The sequence below is a fragment of the Bactrocera tryoni genome, chromosome 2 (genome assembly GCF_016617805.1).
Source record: "Bactrocera tryoni isolate S06 chromosome 2, CSIRO_BtryS06_freeze2, whole genome shotgun sequence".
Taxonomy (NCBI): domain Eukaryota; kingdom Metazoa; phylum Arthropoda; class Insecta; order Diptera; family Tephritidae; genus Bactrocera; species Bactrocera tryoni.
Genome location: NC_052500.1, coordinates 8,184,025 through 8,211,448, shown reverse-complemented (window position 1 = coordinate 8,211,448; position 27,424 = coordinate 8,184,025). Strand labels below are relative to the sequence as shown.

The following is a 27,424-nucleotide window of genomic DNA, read 5'->3' as shown; positions in this document are numbered from 1 at the left end:
TGTACTTAATATAATTTGTTTTTGTTTCTTTTTGTTTTTAATTTCAAGAAAGGGCACACAATTTGAGTTCGAAGTGAAAATACTTTTTGATTTTGAGCCTTACAAACTAGAGAAGAGAGTGACTGCTTCACTTATATGTGAATATGTAGGTTTGTATGTATTTATTGTATGAAGACATGATGCTTAAGAGATTAGGGAGCATGAAAAGTGATTATAAACTATTTAAATTTTGAATACCAATAAATTATTTTTTGTTTTAAAAATTAACAATTTAGGTATGCAATACTTTAATTTAGAGTCGTAAGGGTTTTTGAAGAAATGCAAAATTAATTACAAAGCAATACAGTACAATAGGCCTATATTTCTCGTGGCTCCATGCACTAAATTGTCATTTTGCGCTGTGTTTTTCCTTTGTTTGTTACTTGCTTATAATTATTTTGTTATACAAAAGTCGTTTGATTACATGGATACCATTGCGAAAGTGACAAAGACAATGTTGAAAAAAAAATATTTTATATAAACTTTACATATGAATAACGTCTATATGCTAGAAATTACTTTAATTACTGTTTATGAGGTTGCATTTCACTATTTACATACATACATATATATAAGTAAGTAGAGTTGTATTCCTAGAAACTTAAGCTATAATTGCTTGGTCTCCTAGTTGCATTCAACAATGGCAGGCGCTCACATAAGGAGCATTTGAAGAAAAAAACTACTACATATGGAACCTACTAACAAATATAACACATACTATCTACTTATCAGATCAGAACGCGGTGTTGCGGGTCGCAGTAAGCTTTCGCTTAACGGCACATCGTTTTGTAGCACTTCACCACCTTGGTTGTAGCCCAACAGTGACACAACTTCCTTCTGTGGCTTTCTTAGCGGCGTTAGCGCTATCGAACGGGTTGTGCTGTTGACAATTGGATTGAGTAGCGCGTTTTTACTCTTCGGATCGCGACAGAGTTGTGACATATATTTTGTTGGATACCAACAAATGAGCAGTGTACCGACAGCAAGCATAATGCCCGTCACCACCTGGCCCAGTGTCACGATTAGTGGTACCAAGGCGATTTGGCTGGCGATCTCCGGTGTAACACGTACGCGCTCTTCGGCCCACATGAGCGGCATAAATGTGCGAGGAATTTTATCGAATGGACTGTGTAGAGAAATAAAGGACACATTTCAATTTCTGTAAGTAAAGGTTTAATTTTGGTCAAACTTACGCCATTCCGGGCACGGGCGACATGAGATAATTCGCCTGGAAACCACCGCCCACGTCCATGGGCACACCACCATTTGGTTCCAGTGTCATGAAGAACTCATGCTTTGAAGGATCCGGTGACAGCCCTTCGATTGCTTCCAAATAACTAGGATCGGCTTTGTAGAAGTGTGGAAATGATGTGTACGTAGGCGAGTTATATTGGCAGGGCCCTAAATTCACCACACCAGCTTTTTCACATTTTCCATTTACGCAGAAACATTTCATTTCTGGATAGAGTGTACCTAAAAAATTTAATTATTTTAAATTAATGCATACACATTAATATGTACATATAATTTTACAACTAACTCTGTGAATGTGTAAACTAACCCTAAACTATACGCTTTTATTTACTGAGTGTGATCGCGGCATAACTGATCAAAACAGCTGAGAGCAGAGTAGTGAAACAATTGTTTTTGATAAATGCAAAATTATTTAACATTTAAATATGTGATAAATTTCGTTTACTAAGTCTTATAATTAAATATAGTGTTTTTAATTAGTCTTAAATCAGAAAAATTAAGTAAACAAACGTGGTAAGTGCTTTTCATTTAACAATAAAGTAAATACTTATTGCGATTGTATACCAATGATTTATTATGCAATTTCCTGATTTAAAAAGTGTATATAATATGTAGCTTTTAATTTAACTTCTAATTGAATGAGTAAGTCCACAACTTACCATTGTCAAGCGCCCGTTCAGTAGCGGCATATTTGAACGCGGTGATTCCGTGAATTTTCACCGTCTCAATGTAATCCAAAGGCACCGCGCGGCATAGATTCTGCAAAAATATTTCTATCGAGTCTGTCGGTACAAGATTTGGTGGAAAGAATTCTCCCATTGAACCTCTAACACGACCACATTCACCTTCATAAACGGTTTGTGTTTTGTGATTCCATTCGTTAATTTGTCCCATTTTTCTCAGATCATCTGCGCCGGTATGTATATTGAAGTGACCGTCATATACTGAACTGTCGTTGCGCTGTTCGAAACAAGCAAAAAAATTATGTTTTCTTTATTTACAACATTTGATTAGTTGAATTTGCGCCGACGGCACTTACCGTATACAGCCAGCCTACTCGATCGAATGGCACCACAATATCTGCAGCAAATTTAGATACAAAACTGCCCATTGTAACTAATGGATCACTATAACCGGCAAATATCCACTCATTCGCAGTTTTTGTAATTGATACTTCTTCTCTATACATTTTTAAAACATTTCTCAATATACTCTTTTGAAAGTATGAACCATTAATAGCTTGTAAAGCGGCACCCTGTGTATTAGAAAGTATAAAATTTTAGCAAAAGTTAATGAATGCGCCTCACAATAAGCACTTACATGCGCCACTGTATTTACTGAGGTTACGCGATCAGTGAGTTTTCCTTTACTATTCGCTTCATCGAAATAGAATGCAGCATATTTGCGATATGATACAGTATTATTGTGCTCATGCCAAACAATATTTACTTTATCTGGTTTTTCTCGAAACCGATATGGACCCAACTCCTCGAAACGTGGCTTCTTGCCGGACCCAACGTAAAAGTCTTCCGGATTCGTCCAATTGAATAGATATACATCAAAATTAAGTGGTAATGGTGAAACTTTCCAACCTTCATATGCGGGTGATTTGGGACTCAAAGCCATTTCCTGAAAAAAATAGAAAATGTCAATAAACAATTTATTCATTAGAAATATGTTATTTAGTTATGTCATACAAAATTACTTACATATATATATTTCAGATTACAAAATTTAATATACATATAGTATACTATACTAAAGTGGCAGCACTATGTTAGTAGCTCAATATTTACATTTGATATACATACGTAACCGGTGGGTAATTCATTTGGAAGAGGTTAGCGATCAGCTAGCAGGAAATTGGTGTATAATTAGAATTGTAATGACGAAATTGGGAATAAAATTAGTTAGTCGTTAGAAAATAACATTTGTGATTAGAATTAGCTCTTCAGATGAAATTAGGTTAGAACCGAAGTTACTTTAGCAGCTGTGCAATTACATTGAATTCCAATTATTTTGACATACTATCAGTAGACTGGCAAATTATGAAAAATATAACCCCCTGAACCAGTGATAAGGGCGTTTCTACTTCTAATGTCTATACGTATTTTCAATCGCAAATGCAGTTATGTATAAACTTGGAAAATTGTGTAAAAATATATAAATACTGTTTGTAAATACCTGGAAATATCTATATAACAACATGTGTACATATGTTGTCAATTAAATTACACGATTTTTAATTATTAAACAAAGTAGTTATAAAAAAATTGATGAATTAATAGTCATGTAACAATTTTTTAAAAATTTCTAATTAACTGATAATTGAATTCTTACAATGACTTTAATATTTAATAAAAGAAATACATACACTGGTGGCCAAATAATTTGAAATGATCTGTTTTGCACAACTTTCTTACATTCTGACAAAAAGCACACGGAAATTGTAATTAAATGATATTCTGTAGAAATGTATTTTGCTAAGTTGGTAGGACTGTCCTTAATTAATATGCCAAATATGAGTGCGATCTGCCAACCAATTTGTTTACAGCAGCTGCTTAAGTCGGTAAAAAAATCGAACAAAGAATTTGTCACAAATTTTGTATTTCTAACCAAATTTCGTGTGCGGAATCGTTGCAAATGTTGGAAAAAGCTTTCGGTTTTATCAAAAACACCTGCCTACCAGTCGTACAAGGCCTTGAAAGACGGTCGAGAGACGTTGAAAACATGCTCGACATCTCTTGCTAGTCCGTTCGAATGACTTTTGTTGACATTTTCTTAGTCGACTGGTCCCGAAATTGTCAGAAAGTTAATATCATTGATCAACCACCGTATTCACAAGATTTGACTCCGTGTGATTTTTTCTTCTTCCCCAAACTAACATTGCCGCTCCGTGGAACCCGTCTTCAGTCGATCGAAGAGCTTAAACAAAATTCGCTGAAGGAGCTGAAGTCTATCGCAAAAAAGGGTTAAGGAAAGTGTTTCGAGAACCGGAAAAATCGTTGGCATAAGTGCATTTTATCTGATGAGAATTACTTTGAAGGCGACAAAATAAATATTGATGAATAACTAAATATTTTGCGTTTTATTTACAATTTCCGGAGACTTTTTTGTCACAATGCGAAAATTATGTTTAGGCTTTTTATATTTATAAATTACTTCATATATTCGAATATATGTACATATTTTCACTGCAAAAAGGGGACTTTTTCTCGAGATAACAGTAACACCAGTAATATTCAACTTTAAAAGATATCAGAAGTCAGTTAGGGTGTTCACATAGCACAGTTATACAATCTGATCTAATCTAACTAGGACTGGTCCATTTACTCACAAATCGACTTGATTAAAAATTTTCCTGGATTGAAACAACCTTTTTATAAAACTCCAAACAACGTCAAGTAGAGATTGCAAGATATATGTATATATAACGTGACCGATAGCTCTAAATGTATCAAAAGCATCAATATAATGAGAAATGGGTTTATAAATATGAAGTCGAAACTGTCCAACAATCCACCGAATGGCGCACCGAAAAAACCAACATTTTTGCAATATTGAATTAGGAACCTATTTTGCAGACAATAATAAATTTTTTTTTCTGAAATACGTAAATTTTTTTCTATTTTTTTTTTTTTTGTGAGTCCGGGTCAAATTTGTGGGTGCACTGGCGATAATAGCAAACATATGTATTTTTAAATATTGAGAAATGCTGAATTTATGATGAGAATGAAATTATAAAAATAATTTTTTTTTGTTTTTCCGTTGTGATATAACAAATATAAAAATAGCACCCTCTAACTCGCTTAAATTTAGTTATAGTCGGAATTAAGTCTCAAATAAATACATAGAATGTATGTATATGTCAACTTTTGTATTAAATTTGCAATTAATTTGTTGCGTTTATTTTCTATTTTAATAATATGTTATAACAATTTTAATTTTCCAACTATTTTCGCTAATTACATACATATGTATGTATATTCGTAATATTTGCTTGCATTGAGGTCGGTTTACTTTTTAAAAGTAAGTGCCGCCAAACCGCAACAACCTCATAGTGATGAAATTGTAGTTTAAACACCTTTATATGCTTATGTAAATACATTATGTATATACATGTATGTACATATATGCTCATAGTATGTGCGGGTGCTAAAAAATATAATACAACCCTGTAAATGAAAGCTATGGAAACCCCACAATACAATACGTTTTTGCATTAAGCGCTTATATGGCGGAAGAACTTTTTTGTGCCAAGAATAAAACACGACTAAAGTATAAACACATGTACATATGTATGTATGTATGTTTGTAAGTAAATATCAAATTGACGATATGTGTATAATATAGAAAATATATGTACATACCTATAAATCAACATAAAGTATACAATTTGTTATCGCATCACTAATTTTGCAGGTGTTCAGAAAGATAAGACATAATCAAAGAAAAATAGCATTTTGGCACAATACATACTTACATATGTATGTACATGCACAGTTATGTACCCACAAACATACATGACAATGTATTTACGCAGCTATAACATTTCTCGATTCGCATATTTATAATAGCGATTGTGAGAATCATTCTTTGGCTATTAAACATTTGTTATCGGCGCATGGGCCGCAAGTTAATCTTTCTTTCAGCTTTTGCAGAATTAAAGCCACGAATTTCCGTAATGCATACATATGTATATGTATATTATACATTGTATGTATGTATATAAGTGCATTTAAAATGACAATATCTGCAGGTATTTAACTGTGCCCAAGACGGTAAAGAAATATAATAATTTTGAATATAAGCGTCACTCGCAACGGAAGTTTGGCCTCCTTAACTTCAATACGCGACACGTGTGCTCCATTAAGGCAGAAATTTATGGCGTTTATCGAAAATGTATTTTTTTTTTTTTAACGAAACTGATTTTTGGGTTTTTATCTCAACCGTTGGTAGGCTAATTAAAAATTACGATGAGCTCAATTCGCAAATTGTCTTTGTAGGATATGCATATAAGCATTTACAAAAGATTTACCATTGCCTTCAAATAGTAGATTTTTTATCTTTTTTGTAACAAAAAAAGAAGAAATTTGCCTGCAATGCAATCGAATTCTGCCAACGATGAACCCATTCGATGATTATCGCAAATATATATGTACATGTGTATAAATGTATGTATGCACAAACAGTTGCACTAAATGAATCAGTTTTTTAATTGTAAAAATATTTCCAAAGCAAAATGAACTAATACCTTCTCATGGGTTTTTGGTGCTCGTATCACAAAAAAACAAAAAAAAACTGGGCTACAAAAAGTTTATGCATTTTATTATATACCCAAAATTTAGTAGAGGTATTAAAGGAAAAATAAATTATTACGAAACGGTTCTGACTATTTACTTTATTTGGAATTCTTACTCACCGTCGGTGATATCTACTTTTAAAAATATAGGAAGAGAAAAAGTTAGAACATACACATATTTTATACATTGGGACAAAAAATCTTCCGGAAATTGTAATTAAATTCCCCGGGTAAATGATACCTCGTTCTGGAGGACCTCTTCAACTGATGAAAATATTAAAAAAGGGAAAATTATGGTGCTTGAAAATCGTCAGGCAAGCGTTAGAGGGATGGCAAAAGAGATCGACATCTTTCGCGAGTCCGTTCGAATGATTTTGGTGGAAAAATATAAAATGCGTTCTTGCTCGACTCGTGACGATAAAGCTGAATTTTTTTCAAAAAGAGCACCATTGTGACCGAATTTAAAGCCAAAAGCACAATAAATACTATCGATCAACCTTCGTATTCACCAGATTTAGCCCCGTGTGATTTTTCCTTGTTCCTCAAACTGAAATTGCCACTCCGTGGAACACGTTTTCAGTTGATCGAAGAGATAAAATAAAATCGTTTGAGGAGCTGAAGGCCATCCTAAAAACTGCTTATGAAAAGTATTCGAGGACTTTTAAAATCGGTAGCATACGTATATTACATTACTTTGAAGGCGACAAAATAAATATTGATGATTAATTAAATATTTTGCGTTTTATTTACAATTTCCGGGTACTTTTTTGTCTCAATGTATATTGGTTTAAAAATATATATCTATATACCAATTCCATCCATATTTGTTACTAACTTACACAATATTTCTACCTTAAAAATCTCACGTATTGATCAATGTATCGTATTATGATTAAAATTAAAGAAGAGTTAGTGGTGTTTGGGTTATCTTTTTGAAGTCAAAAACTGCGTACTTAGGAGTTCTAGGGATCACAACGGACATGCCTCTCTAGCTGACCAAGTGGGTTTATTCAAGGTCTCACGAATATCAACCTATTTACCTAACCTAACCTAGAATAAGTTATAGTATTATAAAAGCGGTGGTTATTACCCAACTTTCTTCGTATTTCATACGGGGGTAAAGTTTGTGAAATTAGTGGTGTTATATGTAAATGGACAAAACAAGACTAATTTTTCAAAAACTGTATATACATACTTTTATACTAGACAATCCCCAGGCGGACTTCCGAAAAAATGTGCTTATGTGAGGATTATTCTGCTTAAAATTATCTCAAAATCCAAAATCCCCAAAAAATAATCTTGCTATAGAGGAATATAGGTAATGATGGAAGTACTAGTAAAACTTTTAGTTTTGATAAAATAGCATTTTTTTCAAATATGCTCGTACCTTTAAAACTTTATGTTATAAAAATGTGTTTCTCTAATTTTTGAATTGCGTCAAAAGGAACATGAAAACTCAAAATTAGTCCATGGTCACTTTAAGTACCAGCTGTATTTAGAAAAGTGGTTGTCTATATGTTATAGTGTCTTCAACGCGAAGTTCATCAATCACGTTATTGAAATAAAAAAAATCGGTGACTACATGTGAATGAAATAAAATCTCATTAAAAAAAACCTAAATTGCCAAATAATAAAAGTTAATATCCGGAGTAATGGAGGTTTTGTTTATATATGTATGTATAAATTAAAATCATACACGATTAAAGCATTATACTAGGTCATAAAATTTGAACTTTGAATCCAAGAGCATTTATGTTAAGGTAAATTATATTTTTAATTCGTTTATTTTTTTAATAATGTTGGCTGTACTTTTTTCCTCAAAACATTACAATAGCTAATTGAATTGTGCTAATTAAACTTCAATGCTGATTTTTATACAAAAAAGTGAAAAGCAGTTTTATAAACTAAGTGAAAAATTAAATTAAAAATCTTGTAAGGATTTTAATATTTATAACAAAGACACCTAGATGAGTATTTACTTAGAAGGTTGACATTTTTAAAATTATCTTATCTAAAACAAAGTCGAATTAGGCAATAGTATAGTACTACTAATCGAAGTTAGCACCTGTATTTATTTTGTTCCAAAGATTTCTTTTTTGCTCGACCATGAATCATAACTGTTAATGAGGCAATCGATCAACCGATAGATATTTGTTTATAGGGTGGTCTTATACCATTTACAATTTCATGCTCAATGGTGAGTTTAGATAAAGAAAATTTTAAAATGCATAAATTCAAATAGAGGCGCAACTAGATGACAGTTTGTCGGGTTAAAATAAACCTAATTCAAACCCAGAAAGCCTAATCATCCACCGATTTATGGGTTATGAACCTAGTATATACAGAAAAAAATCCCTGAAAGAGATGTTTAGCTTAATTAAAAAAAAAATCACATTTTGATTGAAAAAATGGCCTTGTGAGGTAGATTTTTGGGAAATTTTATGTTGCACAAAAATCTACGTAGTAAAAAAAATGTATCATAACCGGTTGAAAAGTTCTGGTATTTAAAATAAATGATTTTTATCGTGTTTTTTATATGATAAACTTTGAATGCTCACCGATACCATTTAAAATTAGCTAAAAATACTGCCCTGCAGTCATATTTTTTTCTCTATATGTGACCTGGTCTACGGAAAGGGGGCTTAGGTGTCAAAAAAAAGGAGAACAATTAATGAGATAACGAGAAACTGACGATTATTTTTAACAGCTTTTCCCAGAAAACTAGTTTTCGCACGTTAGGTCCCTTTTCGTAGACCAGGTCACATATAGTTTTAGGTTAGCTTTTGGCTCTTCCTAATCTACATACATATGTAAATGTACATTAGTGTATATGGTAAATATTTCTATCACATATAGTTTTATGAATCACTATATAAATTTTAAGTATTTATACTTTATCACTTTTATCATTATCAGTTAGATTATTTCTGTATTATGGTTTTCCGATTGAGTAACATTTACGGCCACATATTTGACTTTGTGCGTAATAAATGTCTGAGAAAACAAAATACACGGTCAATTGCTGGAAATTACCGTAGTGCAGCTCGGCACAGGTGTGCGAATTTGCTGATAAGAGTTCACTTTTTGTGATAAATGTGCAGCTGTTCATATTTTCACGGCAAGAAGTTATGTTACGAGTAATTTTACGCCGATAGCATTTAAAAGCTTTTCGAATGGGAAATTGCATTTGTATAACGTGTTTGGTTGTTTAGTAATGAAAAGTATGTACCTTAGAGGCAGTCTGAGATTTTCAAAAAATCAAAAAAAAAATTGGGTGGTCGGCTTAAAGTAGAACTTTTTGTCTATTAAGCATTATTAAATATCTGGAATACTGAAAAAATATTTTCTTGTCCAATCTGCTGTAGTTTCGAAGCGTTCGAGTCAGTCAGCTGAGAACTTTAAACGCGTTTTTTCGAAACTGAATTTTTGAAATCGGGCAACTATGGTACATATTTTATTTCATGCTTTCACTTGAAATTTTAGTCGTGGATGCTCATTTTTTATTAAAAACTATTAATTTTTCAGTATTTCCCTTTTTTATAAGTTCGCAATTTCGCAAAAAAAAAAAAATATGCTAAGCTTAAGGGATACGTCCTTGTATTTTATCTTATGCAAGTTAAGGGCCCATTTTTTATTTTGTTTCAGATAAGAAGAGTTCAGTAAGAGTTCCTAGAATCACATCACACCGTAGACGTCCCCGGCCCTGTATATACGCGAACTATTCTTTCCGGTTTGAGATATCGCTCTGAAATTTTGCACACGTTCTTTTCTCCCCAAGAAGCTGCTCATTTGTCAGAACCGCCAATATCGGAATATTATAGCATAAAGCTGTAATCAAACTAAATAATCGGAATCAAGTAGTTTTATGGAAGACTTTTTCATTTGACGAAATATCCTACCGAAATTTGGCATGTATTATTGTTTTTGTTTGAAATACATTCTAACAAAGTCGGAAGGAAAGAAATACGATAGCTTTTTTCTAATTCACATAATAAATTGGCGAATATAAGCCTTTTTATGGCTCTAGACTGGCCTACCCACTAAAAACTTTTTAACTGTAAATCACATAACTATACGGTTTCGCATATGTGAATGTGTGGTGATACCTCTATAAGCTTCTAATATACATATGTATAGTATAATTAGTTCATTACCAATTTTTATTACATGAGTAGATTTCTGTCTGTTAACTTACCTTACCACGCATGCGCGTGAATATATCAATCCAGTGTGCGAACAGGTAAACACCGCTGGTGAAGATGAGTGCGCCTAGCGCAATAACACTGAGTCGCCAAATGTAGCGACAGCATAAAGCAGACATCTTTCTGGTAGCACTACCCTGATATAATCACTGATTCTTAGTTGAATGTAGATCTACCTGGAGCCGCGTTATAAACGATACAACGGTAATACGCGGAAAGTTACCGCACACGTTTGTATGTATTTATATTTGCACAACTGTCTTGGTTCTTATCACACGTAACTCGAATGCGTTTTAGAAACTAGAAAAAACAAACGAGAAAAAAAAAACACTTTTTAGACACTTTATTAAAATTTTATATAAAATACAAGCACCTTATGTAAATATATATGTATGTATTTATGGATGTCTTAATAATAAATATATTCTAAAGTGCGGCGCGAAACGCGTCCGTTCGTTCGACTCCCACAATATAGACTGTTCGTTTGCGCTACATGCACAAATTAGCTGTGTGATCGTTTGACACTGCCATGCTTATCAGCAATTATGTGTAGTCGTCGAAATTCCTCCGATAAGCATTTGGACTTACCGAGGCAGCGTGCGCTATAATGTCACCAACAGACGTACATACATATTTAATATTTAAATATTTGAGGTGCGAGAGTCGAGTTTTCATCGCTATATGAGTAAGTTTGGCGAAAAGGTTTAAATGGTCTTGTGTCAGCTATCAACTCTCCCAGTATGATTCATCTAGTATAATCAGTAAAAAAATATGAAAAAAAAATTGTTTTCATAATATATTTATGCACACAATAGGTGTGTATACTTGTAGGTATCAAAAAAATGCTTGACGTCACCGTTTATTGCCACACTTACTTGCAAATTCAGCTTGATTTTAGATAAAACTTCCAAAACATATATAACTATACATATTTATGTAGATATTGACGTGAAATTTACTTATTTACAAACAAAAAGATCTAGAAATAGAAGCTTAATATCCTTCCTGTATTTCTTATAGCAAAACATGGTATAAAAAGGTCTTTATCTTGATTTTGCTCGGTCAGTAGTACTTACATATGTATATGGTTCCTAGGTTGTTTTTTATATTTTGGAATTTGACAACTCTGGTGTTGCAATCTGGCATCCAACAACTTAATCGTAAAGTTTGATATTTTTCATGTTATACATACTCAGAACGTTTTGTCATACGAGCGCTATTTGTGATGTTCACAGTAACTTAAAATATTCATCTCGACCAAAAAATGGAATTAAATCTTTTTTACAACTTTCAACTTAGTTTCAAAGTAGTCCGATATCGGCAGTTCCGACAAATGAGCAGCTTCTTGAGAAAAAGAACGTGAGCAAAATTTAGATCGACATTTCGCAAACTAAGGGAATAGATGGCGTTAATACAGATAAACAGACGGACAAACTGAGAGACGGAGATGACTAAATCAACTCAGCTTTTTAGGGTCACCGACGTTACCTTTTGAGTGTGGCAAACTTAATATACCCTGTTCAGTTATTTTCCGCTTCCGGACTACTGTTTAGGGACAGTACAATCAAGTGGTACCCCGACGGTTCGAAAACGTCGGAGGGAATTGGCGCAGGGGCTGCAGGACCACGTATAAAATTCTTCATATTTATAGGTAGCTTTCCGAGCATATTCCAAGTAGAAGTCTTTGCTATAAGTCGGTGTGTGGAGTTAAACCTGCAACGCAACTATCGCAATGAACGTATAGCTATACTAAGCGGTAGCCAAGCGGCACTCACAACGATTTCTGCACACAAGATCAAATCGCTATTGGTGCAAAAGTGTATACAGCTACTGAATAGTCTATCAGAACGTAACCACCACCACCAGGTGCACTACCTTAATTGGGTGCCAAGTCACCCTATATACTTAGCTATAGCTGAAAAGCTTGCCCGCTCCGTAGCATCCACCAACATGGTAGGACCGGAACCTTTCATTGCATTGGTTACCACACCATAAAGGTGCTGCTCCGCAATGATGAAACTGTGGGTAGAGAGAAGCATTGGCAACACCTCCTAGGCATGCGCCATGCCAAGTTTCTAAAGGGTGGTTATAACCTTAAAAGGTTCAAATATATAATCAACCTACAAAGGGAAAAACTCAAGCTACTTGTCGCCTTCTGCACTGACCATTGTAAGCTCAAAAAGCACTTATTTCTGCGGCTTGGAGTTCGAAACATCAGAACATCTAGGTCCAGGTGCAATCTTCACTTATTTTCCTGCAGTGAAATTTCTTAACTATTTAGCAATAAATTTTGTTTTTCAGAGGAATTGTTTTTGCTATAAATAATATAAGTATATGTAATAAAAGAACTTTTCCATGTCAAGTTTCTTTCGACTGTATCCTCAGCACACTTCAAAAACCTACAGTTTAATCACCAACCCGATAGAGCCCTATTTACCCTGCCTTCAGTTTCGATTTCTTTCTAATATCGATGGTAAATATTGCTGAATTGTATTTTTTGTAAAGTATTTATTTATTTATAAAGAAATAAGGCATCAAGAATGATATTAGTGTGGACGGTTCCTATAAACAGTGAAATTCAATAGCTTTTATTGTAAACATTCTCAAATAATGATGTAGTACATATGTATGTATAATATTTTTTTATTTATGTATGTATGCACATATGTAAGTAGTTAACTTGCTATTGGAGAGGGTAAATAATGAGCATTTCAGAATTTCTTGTGGGGCAATACGATCACAGCGCTTACTCAAGTTAGAGCTAAGCGTTGGCAATATGTATAAGTATGTATAAAGTAATAAAATACGAGGATATGCAGAATAAACAAATAAAAATCATGGAAATGTTAGTTCATTCGCATAAATATATATGTACATATAGACATACTATGTATAAATATACAACATGACGTATCAAATTCATCAGTCAGCACTATACACTCATCTAAGTTTTATTCAATCAGTGAAATCGAATACATCTTTGTGTAAATGTTTGTGCTTGTGTATATGGTTGTAGGCGTTGCTATTTTTAAATACTTTGATTCTCAAATATAACCAAATTAGCATTAGATTTTTCTAATAATAGTTTTCTTCTTTCGGTTTTTTCGTATAAGCCGAATTTACGGTATTAGTCATTAGGTCAGTTCATAAAGAACATTATTTTCTCCAGTTTTGCGAAACCAGTACAACAATAAAAAATAACTTGTAACAAATTAAAATTAGTTCATGAGAATCCCTTTTGAAATTATGAAATTAAATGAGTGGTGTGTTTTTTTAATAAAATACGCAGTAATGCTTCGCAGAGCGGTATATTATAAAAACAGAACATTAGATGCGATCGGTCTACTAACATACTACAAAAATTTGAAAATTGACACGTGATCGAAAGTTTTTAGTAAAGTGAAATGAAGGTCGTTTTCTCAATATCTGCTTAGCAACCAAACCATCTGACAGTTAAGTTCGGATTAGCTTAGCCAAGACTTGGAAACAAATATTTCAAACTCGGCCATTGCGACGCCATTTCCGGTGACCCCTCGAAAAATAGGTACGCCCACGTTGAGAGGATAACTCTTTACAGGATTATCTGAATTGAAAAAATATGTGTTTTAGTTAAAACCTTAACTTAGAACTTAGACGAGGAAAAAAAACTGAAATTTGGATTTTTGGTCGATATTTTTACAAAAAAATGAAAGTTTCGGTCCAATTCTTTAAGAATTTTATCTCAAAGTTCGTGTAAAATTTCATGAAGATCGGTTAAGTAGTTCTCAAGAAACCTTGCTAACCGACGTCAGAAACACAGTTTCGAGAAAAACACGTTTAAAGACGACTAACTTTAGCCTAGCTAGCCTCGAGCACACAAGTTCTCAAGGCTGAATCTCCGAAACTATTACTCGAACCAACTTGAAAACTTAGGACAATATTCTAGAGGTTTTATAGAATTCAATAAGACAATAAAAAATAATATTTTTTTGAAACCTATGTAACCCCTTAAACTAAAAAAGTCTGAAAAATATTTATGTTAGTTATATTTTAGAGAAAAGTTGCCACCTGTTTGAATAATTTGAGTATTGTCTACTATATAATTCGAGATACAGAGGGTAACTTATTTTAAGGTTTAAAAACTGTCTCTGAATATCCCTTATGCTTATCATGTTCCCTGCTGAGTTTGGTAATTGCGATACATCCATCAAAACCTAAGTTCTGTTGTGCACAGTTTTACGCCACAAAATTTTATATTTTTATTGTCTAAACATCATATACATACATATATATATATAGTTAATCAGTGCTATAGTGAATTTTGCAAATTTTAGATAACGCTTCATACAAGCGTTTATTGAAGCAAAATTCTGTAATTTACTTAGTTCCACTCTAATGTTATTGAAATTGTTTTAATGTACATATACATACATATATGTTATACAAATATACATTATCAATTTATAATTAAAACGCACTTGCATATAATATTTGTGGCGAGACATTCGATTAATTGAAAGTAGTCAAACCAGTTCCAAAGAAACTGTCGCCATAAGGCAAGTAAAACCATGCACAGTAAAAAAAAGTGGTTTATGTATGACTCGGCACGCCTACACACAAAAAAACGTAGGAATGATTTTACAAAGGTGCTCCACTTAAGCGGTTACATAGGTTTCCTCGGGAAAAAAAGCCTTTTTCAACAATTTATTTCTCATATAAAAAATATTTTATTACAATTTTTTATTTCACAAACATACACTATTAGCAAAGAAATTCTGAAAAAATTTTTGGTCGAAGGAAAAAAAACTGAAAAATGGATTTTTGGCAAACATTTTTACAAAAACAAATGAAAATTTCGCGACATTTTTTTTAAATAGTTGTAATCGAAAAAACCCCTTCGTCCAAGCCTTTAAGAATAGTATCTCAAAGACCTGTGTGTGCCTCGAGCGCACAAGTTCTCAAGGCTGAATCTCCGAAACTATTACTCGGATCAACTTAAAAATTTAGGACAATATTCTAGAGGAGAAATTAATAAAACAATAAAAAAATCGGTTTTTTGAAACCCGTAAACCCATGTAACCCCTTAAAACTTTTGGAACTCTTCATACGTAATGTGCTATACTTAAGTGGTGTATGTGTAGGTTATGTATGAGATTATGTATACCAATATGTACTATATAAACCTACACAATTATGTATACTGAGATCATGAATAACCGAATCGGCCACATACAGTTGGCGTCATAATGAGTCATGGGTCAAGCTTTCTCATTCATTTAAGCATTTAATATGCAAATTATTATATTTATATTTTTTTTATTTTACAATGACAAGCGAAAAAGCGTAAAAATTGCAAATTTGACAGCTGCCGAAAAGTAAGCAATTTGTTAAGGCTACAGTTTCGTCTAAACTTATTCGTACATACCATACTTAAATGGTAAGGCTAGGAATACCGAACAAGTTTTGAAGTTCCGGTATTTACAAATTTAAAAAATTACGGCTTACTCCAAAAATTAATATTAATTTATAATAAAAGGGCTTATCTCCATTTGCGAATTTCAAAAATATACCTTGTTTTGCTCTATTTGAGAACATTAACTGAAAATTTCGAGCTTTTACAGCAAACGAATAGTTTCGGAGATATGAGCGCGTTTGTAAGAAATTTTAAAAGCTTAAACGCGTTGAAGAAAATGTTTCCGGAACGACTGGGCTGATCGACTAGAAGTTTTCACACGACCATTTTAGATATATATGTCAGTTAATGATCGAAGGAATAAGAATTTTTTATATCAATTTTTTATGCCTTGAAATCTAAATTTCTTCGGAAAAAATACTTTTTTGGAAAGGTGGCATAATGTCAAAAATTAAGCTTTTAACTCGACCTTAGATCATTTGGTGTTTTTATTTATAGGATTTTTTTGTTTTTGTATTTGATATATTTTGAAACCTAAAAATCTTTCCCATAGCCAAAAACTTTTTTAAGGTAACTGACGTTCGGCAACGGGATCAAGCGAATTCAAAACATAGAATTATATGGAAATAAAAAAGTATTTATTGATCGTGCAGTCGGGAATTTTTATCTCAGAACTTCATATAAAAACTGAATAATTTAATTAATCTCTATTAAGGGGTTACAAGAGTTTCATCGGGTAAAAAACAGCCTTTTTTTCAAAAATTTTTTTCTCATACAAAATTTTAAATATTTTATTAGATTTTTTTCTTGTTACAAATATACACCATTAACAAAGAACCTCTGAAGTGTTTGGAAAAAAATATTTTAAACTCAGCCATTGCGACGCCATTTCTGGTGACCCCTCGGAAAAAAGATGCGCCCGCTTTGGCAGGATAACTCCTTACAGGATCATATAAAGTGAAAAAATATACATATGTACGTGTTTTTGTTAAAACTTTAATTTAGAACTTAGACGAAGAAAAAAAACACTGAAATTTAGATTTTACAAAAATATGAAAATTTCAGTGAAAATTTTTCGATTTTTTTTTCAAATTGTTGTAATCGGAAAAAAATCCTTCGTAGTTCTCGATAAAACTTTCGAGAAAAATGCGTTTAAAGACGGCGCACTTAGCCCAGCTAGCCTCGAGCGCACAAGTTCTCAAGGCTGTATCTCCGACACTATTACACGGATCCACTTGAAAATTAAGGATAGTATTCTATTCTTTGTAGAATTTAATAATAAGAAGGAAAAATCGATTTTTTGTAACCACTTAAACAGCTTGTTAGATAGCTCTCGAGTCAAAATTCTCTCGCCAATAAAAAATTTCGATGAAATGTCGTGAAATAGGGAGAATCTAAGGTCGAAAGCGGGACATATATACATATATAAGTATATGAATGTGGTTTGAAATATTCAGAAATAGTAGAGGAATTCGAAATGCCAAAAGGCATGAGGATACCGGGACTTTATGACCTAGTACGTATATAAGATTTTACAATACAAGTACATACTTACTTACGTAGTTGAAGTCAAGGTCTATTGGGCTTAATTTATTTCCAGTAACATTTGCGTAATTCTATTTATGGCATATATCCATATGGTATACACATATATAATATTGATATGCATATTTTTATGTAGATATGTACATAATTATACATATGTAACGTGTTCGAAGACCTCTATTTTTCTACAGCAAAATTTTTATCAATTATTTGGTTTCTACTAAATTTTTATACTTATATTTAAAGTATGTGTTTATATAGAAATATATGTAAGTATATGTACATATACATATGTATATTTCTTTTGTAAATATATAGTAAATATTTTTTAACCTACCCGCTCATATATTATAGCGCATTTATTGAACTTGTCTGATTGTCAGCGCAAGTTGCAAATTAATTCAGCCAATTGAAAATTATTAGCTTTGCGCTCTCTTCGCTTGAAATGTGCGCTGCCAAACGTCAAACAAATTAATTTTACTGCAGTTATTGATAAGATTCGTATTTCTATAGAGCCATGCACGAATAAATTTATGAAATTTCATTAAATTTTATATTGATATTTTTTTATATTTTTATTTTTTTTAGCATTACAATTTTGCTTTGTCGCTCTCTTCTGATGATGGACTTGAAAATAGAAAAAAAACGCCTGTTAATACATGCACATACATAGGAACATATTAATATGTTTATATGCATACATATGTACATATGTATAAATATCTAAAAAGTAAAAAAAGCAATTTGCTCAATATTCAAAATTATTTGCCAAAACAATGGAAGTGGAGCGTAAAAAAAATATATATGAGTGTATGCGCTTGTTTGTTTTGCGAATAAAGTATTTGTATTAATATCGGAATAGAGTACATACATACATATGTACATAATATGTATATAAGTGACAGCAGTGCGCGAATATAAAACAAAGCGAAAGAGAAAATAATACTGTGTTTACTAGAGTATTTTCTACATTAAGATTCTTTTTTTTAATGTTCAAAGTGTAATAATGTGAAAATAAACAAACCGGAAGAGCGCTGTAGAAAAATATTTCGGTTTCCTAATTATAAAAGTGTGGTTAATTCAAGTGTTGAAAAGTAGTGGTAACAGCCGGCGTAAATGAAAAAGCAAGCGACGCGTTGGAAGCGGCATACACGGAGAACAAAGAGAGCGTGCACGAAATTTGAAAAGTTTGGTGACTGAAAGGTGAGTGGAAAATATATGAAATAAAATTGTATTACTACATACATAGTTTATTTAATAAATATAACTTAAAAAATTCAAAAAGGCGTAAGATTGAAATATTCAAGCATACATACATATGTAATATACTATATACATATGTATGTATGTACATGTATATATAATATGTACATAGTACATACTAATAATTGCAAGCAAGAGAAGCCGATATATGTATGTAAATAATATTGTTATATTGTTTGCTTCCATTGGAGACTTTTTAATTTAATTTTAATTCATAATGATAGAGGGGTTTTACTAGTCAGTTATTGCCAGACTGAGAACGGCCAGACAGAACTTTAGAATTTGAACCGAACAATGCTTTCTTTTGTTTTAAATACGAGTAAAATAACCATTTGTTAGCCAGGAAAATCGCATTTTTCTGTGATTTTTTATTTTATTTTTTGAGGAATGATCGCAGGGCTGGTAAAAATTTTAATTTTTGACAAAATGGCGGCTTCCTAAAAAGTTTTTTTTGTGTTGAAATTTACACCTCAGAGTGCCTTAAGATATACTTATGTATGATAATTATTGGATAATCGAAAAAGTCTTTTCGTATTTCTAATCAAACTTCAACTTATTTTTTTTATATTTATAATAATAAATAAATAAACAAATATGTATGTACCTTTTTGGTCGACAACTTTTGCCATTTTTCCACTAGAGACATTATTCCATCAGTGTAAATCGAAATTTCGAAATTTCCAGAACGGAAGCGACCGAATTTCTTCGTTACTTTCACTCATTTTTGAACAGCTGTAACTTTTTTTCGACTTCCTCGAATTTAATTTTTTTTTTTGGTTAAATTTCCAACACTATATGATAGCATACAATGTGATTGGTAGCACTGCAGATATTCGACTGCAACAGCATCTATTGTCAAAATACAAAAAGACTTTTTCGACTACCCAATATTAACAATAATTGTAATCCATCGATCAACATCTGGCAAATGTAACTAAGAAAGCCGCATAAAATTTCAAGTCAAGTTCAAGTGCTTTTGCAAAATAAATCATGTTGTTATAAAGAGCCTACTTACACACACATCTTTGTCGCTTTTGTCGCAAACCTTAAGTTTTTTTCCACATGTAGAAAGTTAAGCGGAATGAGGCTATGCTCTTTAACATTTGACTTGTTACTTAACTTCCCCTCCAACATCTTACATACTATATACATATGTATACATTTCTTTTTAATTTAATTGGTCTCATAACCAACTCTGCTACTAAATTAGACAGTTCCTCCCTCAAATTTACACTAAGTGATCAATTCCCTGAATTATATATAAATTGATATACACACTCTCGTCTATATCGGCATATTTAATTAAAGAAGTATTATTCAAATGTCATGAGACAATTTTGCTTGTTGTTTGTCCACAAGTATACAGAATACGAAATTAATTTATATCGGCATATGTTTTATAACCCAACTGTACATATGTATACATATTTCTATACAAGCAAGTGCATTGCACATACATAAGTATACTTAATTTCGTGGCAGAAAGACCAAAATCAATGTACAATTTCGGGCAAAGTAGTATATTGACCTTTGTGAACTAATTCGTCATGTGAGAGAAAATATATTTGAGCTAGAAAGTAAATTACGTTGCAGGGTGATTCAAGTTGCGCCGTATTGATCAATGGCATATATGTATGTATGTTCATACATATTTCGGTGCATGCAAGCAAATAAAAATATTTTCAGCAACTGTAAACCAAAGCCACGCAAAAACATTGAAAATCTTTAATATATTTACACATTGAGAATTAAAGCGTATTACATCCGTTTTTAAATTAATTAATCAAAATTTCATATATCATGGCTACCATAAGAACATCGCGATCTTGGCATATAGGGAAGGCCTTTTATTTTCGGGCTTTTTCCGTTCCGCGACAGTCGGGTATAAGTAACCGAAACGGATCTCGAAAATATCTGGGAAGGTTTCTGCTGCAACGCTTCAGGCTAGTGAATATTTTTCTAATAAAATTCGGCCAATTTGAACCCGGGCTTCTTATACTTTTGATTAACTTACAAATCATATTTATACCCTTAACACAGTGTATTAAGTTTCCCATGAAGTCTATAACACGCAGAAGAAAACTTTGAAGATCCTATATAGAATTATATATGTACATATGTACATGCATATGTAAATTCTCAACGTGACCAGCTTAATTGATTTAGCCCTATCCGTCTGTCTGTCCGTTTAGGGGTCAAAACTCTCTCCCTAAAATCGGAGAATGATAGTTCGGTAACAATAAAAGACTGGCGAAAACTTAGATTGTGAAAAGATCGCTTCACACAGGGTTTAACCGGAAAGTAATAGCACTGATTTTCTTCCGCCGCCACTGTATTCGGAGCGTGCGCGAATTGACTGGATTCGGTAAAGATCGTTCCATGCTAACGAACGAGTAGCTGGTCAGTTGTCTCCGAACACCTGGAGAGTCAGGACAAACATTTTTGCGCGACGTGCTTCTGTGAGTGGCTCAGGCCGAAAATGCAGCGTTCTTTAGAGCAGAGGTACGCGATTAAATTCTGTATGAAATTCGGTAAATCTGCGTCAGAGACGTTTGATATGATCAAGCAGGCTTAAACAGTCAACATCAAGTTTTACGTGGAAGTCCTCAAGATACTCAAATGAAGGGTCAATCGGGTCCGACAAGACATGCAGCCTTTATTGTGAACAGGTACCTAACCAAGGTCAGCATCCAAATGCTTCCGCAGCCGCCCCACAGTCCAGATTTGAAGGGACTTTCTTGTTTCCTTGCCAGAAAAGGCCGATGAAAGGAGATTCAAGCAACATGCACCTCGGCTCTTAAGGTTATTCCGGATAATGCCTTCTGTGACGCCTTCAATGATTGGAAATCGCGTTGGCAGCGCTGCATCGACGCAGAAGGAGCATATTTTGAAAGTTTTTAAAGAATTTTAACGATTGGTTCAATAATTTTTTTTAAATCGACTCTGTCCAATTACTTTCTGGACAAACCCCGTCGAGCCCGTTACTAGCATAAAACCAGAACTCAGAAAATAGTTTTAATTCAAATTCAGAAAAATTTACGAAGTAACATCAATATTAAAAATATTTTGGAAGGGAAAAACCCGACCAGGAAGAATTCTGGATCCGCCACTGATAGCTGTCATACAAACTGACCTCTTTTTACACCCTTTATCTTGTAATAAATAAATATATAGCTTCAGTGTGGCTGAAGTTAACGTTTTTCTTATTTTTTTTTTTGTAATGTATTCTATGAATTGCTTTCATCTATTTTCATTTCATTTCAAACCGAATATTCTACTTCATATGTTTTTGTTTTTTTTTTCAATAAATTAACAGTGTTATTGAATTTCACTTTTTGTATTTACATGGATATAAATATTTGTATCTGAATATGTAAATACATACATACATATATATATATACAGATACATATGTGCATAACATAAGTATATAGAATAATGTTCATCTGACTTTTTTGCTGCTTGACAGCAAGGAGCGTCGTCTGTGCGTTAATAAAGCCGCACACATTCACAATTTGTATATTAGACTATTTAACACATGCACATACATACATACAAATATGAAAAATTAAAAGAAGTTAACACCCACTTTAAGTTAACAGCGAAAATAAACACGTTTTTCGGCGCACAAATTTCTTGAATATTTGCCATGAATTTTTCAATTTTATGCATTTCTTATTACTTTCTGATTTTTTGCTAATTTGTATTTCATTCATTGAAATGCATATAAATTTCGTTATCAAAGAATATTTTATATATTTTTATATTAAAAGCGGAATTTGCCTGCAATGTGAGTGCTGCGGATCACTGAGAGCGAATTCACACCTACATACACTCATACATATTTACTTATTCGCATATGTACTTATAATCAAATACATGATTATTTTTATTTAATTACTATTAGCCTCATATACTCAAGGGCAGCATAAATATGTATATATTTTTTATATATGTATGTACATATATATTATTGCTATTTTCACATATTTTTGCATTATATTTTGCTTACTTTTCTTTGTTGCTTTCCTTCTTATATACTTATTGTGTATTTCCTTTGAGTTTTCGACACTCTTCCACACACAAGTTCACAGTCATATTTATTTATATACACTTATTTTCATTTTATGTATTTTTTTTAGAATGCACATTCTTCACTATAGCTTTGTGTGCATAAACATATATACATTTATATACATATTATGTATTATATATTATTATTTTCTCACTTTCTTACTTGCGGAAGAATAATCACAATTTTGCATTTCATACTTATAATCTACTTATTTTCTTGCTTTGTCACTTTGCGTACACTTTCGCCACCACTGTACATGTAAAATGCGTTCGGCTGCGTAGACACAGGCGTATTTTCCCACTTGTTTATTCATATTACAAGCATGGCGTCGCACTGCGTCGCACGGCAGCCCTCTAGGTTGAGTTCGTTTAGACGCGATTTATTTGATAAACTTTTTTTTTCAAGCAAAATTTTCATTGAAAATTCACGTTGCAGCGACCACACGCTCGCGACTGCAATATTTCGACTATTTTGTTATTAACAATTTGTATTTAATTTGAACCATCGCTGCAAAACTCAACACTCGATCGTTTAGAGAGCGACTAGTGCTCGGCAAACCAATACACGATGGTGACGAAGAGCGTGTGTGGTATTGCAACTGCTGTGTACCATATAGCCAACGTCAAGAGTCAAGAGCGGAACTCTAAGATTGTTGGTTGGTTGGCGCACCACTTTGACTTCTACACATTGCTACATGCATACCCTCTACATATATATGTATATGTATATATATAAATTTGTAAATACTGTCTACTTTTCAAGGCGCATAAATGTTTCTAGTGCCGCTCTCTCTTTTGTTCGGTTGCTGATTCTCGAGTGTCGGCTGATCGGTTTTCACGTCACATCATTTGCTGTGCTCAAAACGTGTTTTTCAAGAGTATATCTGCGTTAATCATGCTTTTAATTATACACGTATGTACATATGTATGTGATATTTTTATTTTTGACTTGTATATAAATATGTACATACAGACATGTATTTTCCGATCAGTCTTCCGCTAACCGGTCGTTGATTTTTTTTATCTTACTGCATTCCTGAAATATCATAGTGTCTTCTTGAACGCGTATGTAGTTCTGTTACTTAATCACCATGGTACAGCTATATAACATCTTTTTTTGGCGATCTTTGAGGGCTTAGTAACACAATCAAAGTGCCAATTGTTGGCTCTAAGTTCATGATATCATACAAATGAATGAATTAAATATTGCGTAGGTCAATAGTTCAGTTGTTAGATGATCTAGGTTAGATTAGGTCGTAGGGTTGATCCAAAATCGATCAATCTCACGTTTTGAGCATGGATGATCTATGAACATACATACATATATAGTTCTATTCTTAGAGAAAGAGACACATTTATTATGAAACTTCGTGCAACAAAGACACTTCTCTAGATACCGATGATTCCACCGGTCCACAAACCACACTAAACCCTTTTTTCTAGAGCAGATGACAGATCATGAATCGATTCTGGTTTCTCTTCGTCCCGAATGCGGCAATTTTGCTTGTTTACATATGTACATACCCATTGAGCCAGAAATGGGCCCCACCGTTGAACAAAATTTGTCTCGAAAACGTCGGGTCTTTTTGGAACTTTTTAAGAGCCCATAGCGTCAAGCGATTTCGCTGAGAAGGGTCGAGCGGCTTCAGTTCCTGCACAAGCTGTATTTTGTACGCTTTCAATTTAAGATCTCGATGTAAAACACGACAAGTCGTTCCATACGTCAGTCCGAGTTGCTGCGAAGGATTTGTAAACATTTTTCAGGCGTAAATCTTTCCATGATGAAATGACAAACAATACTGAACAAAAATAACATGACAGCTTGACACGACTCACGCGCGATCTGTAAAAAAAGGCTACCCGTTATATGGTACATCAAGTGTCTTTAGCTTCAAAATTGATAGGTGGAAAACCTTTGAATGCTCTTGGATAAATTGCGAATTGTAAAATATGCTCTCACATCTTATGGGTTTTTTGAACTTTGAAAATGAGTTTAAAGTTTGGAGGGAAGATGAAACTGCTGGAGCCTAATTTTATAGAAGAATATTCAAAAGCAAAGCAAGTAAATTTTAATTTATGATATATATTATAATATTCTGCGAAAACGAGAATTCTAATATGGTTGAGCATCGTACGATGTTTTATTGAGAAACGCAAATATTAGATAATAATAAAACTCTGTTATCTATTGCAATATGATGACATTGTGGAAAAAATCAGCATATTAGATTAAAATTTTATTTACTTTATTTTTAGATATTCACTCGTAATTTAAACTCAGCCGGTTTTAACGAATACACACATCTTACTTTAAACCTTTTAAGCACCTGACGTAGCCAGATAAAGCTCATAATTCACAGTTTCTACGTCAAATTAAGTGAATAGTACTTGCATACGTATACTAAGTAAGTGCTGATAAAAATCGTGATGCTTTTAACTTCAATTGTGAAATTCAAAAAAGAAAAATCATATTTACAAACTTGAAGAGATAAATTTTTTCACTGTGCTCATATGTATGTACATATATAGTATGCCTGGGTTCGTTCAGTACCTAACCCTAGATCATGAGGATCACTATTGAATCGCTGATTTAGCTTATAGAAAACAAAAATCTTCATCAGTTGTCCTAGTTAGATATATATATGTACATTTGTCATATACGTTATATAAATTCTGAAATATTAGATATCGAAATTAATGTATTATTTATCTTGACCACATGTACCGATAAACCGTATAAATCAGTCTACCGTTTTTTTTAAGTGGTACATAATCAAACGTCAGCCGATGAGTTTTTAGGAGTATTGCTTAGGCGTTACTTCGGTATTTGTTTATCACATATGGGGTTTTTACTTTTTAATGCTTCGCAAAACACACAAAATACATACTTGTATACTCAGGAAAGAGCTTGATGCTCTGGAAAAACTTAAGGCTACATCGAAAAAATACATAAATATTTCTTTTTTACAATGTAAGTCCTCGAAAATGAGAAACCAATATTCTTAATATACACAAAAGTTGTTTGCCTTTAAAAATTTATTTATTTAAAATTTTGTTATATGGGAAATAGGCGTAGTTGCAGTCCGATTTCTTCCATTTTCGGCCTGTGGCATAAAAATGTTAGAAGAATGTTAATTACCGAATGTGGTTGAAATCGGTCGAGCAGGTCCTGGCGGATCAAAAAGTGGCCGGTGTCACACCCATCATCTAATTTTTACACCGGCTCGTATGAAGCTCACTCAAATCATTCCGGATGTAAACTTTAGTTTTTGTTCTATCGCGCTTTTAGTAGTTCATAACAGTTCCGTTATAAAGGGAGTGGGCGGAGTTGTCATCCATTTTCACACTGTCAATAATAGCTCTTATAAGAATTGTCATAAGGGAATTTGGCTATTGTAGCTTTAGTGGTCTAGGAGATTTGTACATTAAACCTATTAGAGGGTATAAAAATAATACTACAATTAAAAACCACGCTCAATTCAGCCTTGTCTACCACAAATATGGTAAACATATTTACAAAGGTGTCAAGAAAAAATAACTATGGGACTTGCAAGTCATACGCGCTTTAATTTACTACTCAAAGAGCAACGACATTTTATATTTTATTATAACAAAAGAGCAATCAAATCAAGTCCCTCAATGTACAAAAGCATGCAGAAAGCTAATAGTAGCTGCTACAAAACATATTTATATACATATGCACATATATAAATCAGTTAATCATTAAACAAGCAAAGTGTGAATATGTCGACTTAGTATTAATATGAGTTAATATTAATAAGAGCGCCGGCATAAACTTTTGAGAGCACTGAAATGTGCTCAAAGTAGCAAAGCTCTCGTTATAACACTCTGTATACAATTAACAGCATGTCACACTGTAAAGCAAAACATTTTTCATGTAGGCTTAACTGTTAAAAGAATTGTTTAAGTTACAGTTTTTTAGTTGGATATCAGCTACCGGCAAAAACGCACTGAAATCTTCTCAGGTGTTGTGTTTCTATTTCCGCTATTTCTCCTGGATGTCAAAATGTATGACAACCGAGGTATTTTTGCCTTGATGTGTTGACATTATTCTATCTCATCTTCTTCCAAACAGCTGATGTAGCTGGCATCCGGTAAGATATTCAATCTTACTGCATGAATCCCGATCGGACAGTGTTTTTTCAGAACTCCTACCTTGCTGAGAGCGAAGACTGGCCATTTTCCGAATTACCGAGGATTCGAAGGACCAGCGACTGCAAAGCAACAGATAGCCGACCAGCACTTGCAGATTTGATGTAAGGCCCACCAGTTGAATAGTGAGCCACAGGAAGCCAAAGGATCTCCTTACCGGTTCTAATTCCGCAGTTATTG

General features: G+C 33.0%; 1 protein-coding gene across 3 annotated transcripts; it reads right to left on the bottom strand.

Annotated features, from left to right (window-relative positions):
- Positions 1 to 14: 14 nt before the first annotated feature.
- Positions 15 to 23,535, bottom strand: LOC120767429 (protein peste). Of its 3 annotated transcripts, none has more exons than XM_040093474.1 (7): positions 23,010 to 23,535; positions 10,791 to 11,097; positions 2,614 to 2,922; positions 2,333 to 2,548; positions 1,953 to 2,253; positions 1,233 to 1,512; positions 15 to 1,165 (listed from the first exon to the last, which is right to left on the bottom strand). In XM_040093474.1, exons 2-7 carry the CDS (start codon positions 10,914 to 10,916, stop codon positions 757 to 759), a joined length of 1,641 nt encoding a protein of 546 aa, XP_039949408.1. In that variant the 5' UTR covers positions 10,917 to 11,097; positions 23,010 to 23,535; the 3' UTR covers positions 15 to 756. The 3 variants fall into 3 exon arrangements, with proteins under 3 accessions (XP_039949408.1, XP_039949409.1, XP_039949410.1); XM_040093475.1 differs by lacking the exon at positions 23,010 to 23,535 and adding an exon at positions 11,171 to 11,189; XM_040093476.1 differs by lacking the exon at positions 10,791 to 11,097.
- Between the last annotated feature and the right edge of the window lie 3,889 nt (positions 23,536 to 27,424).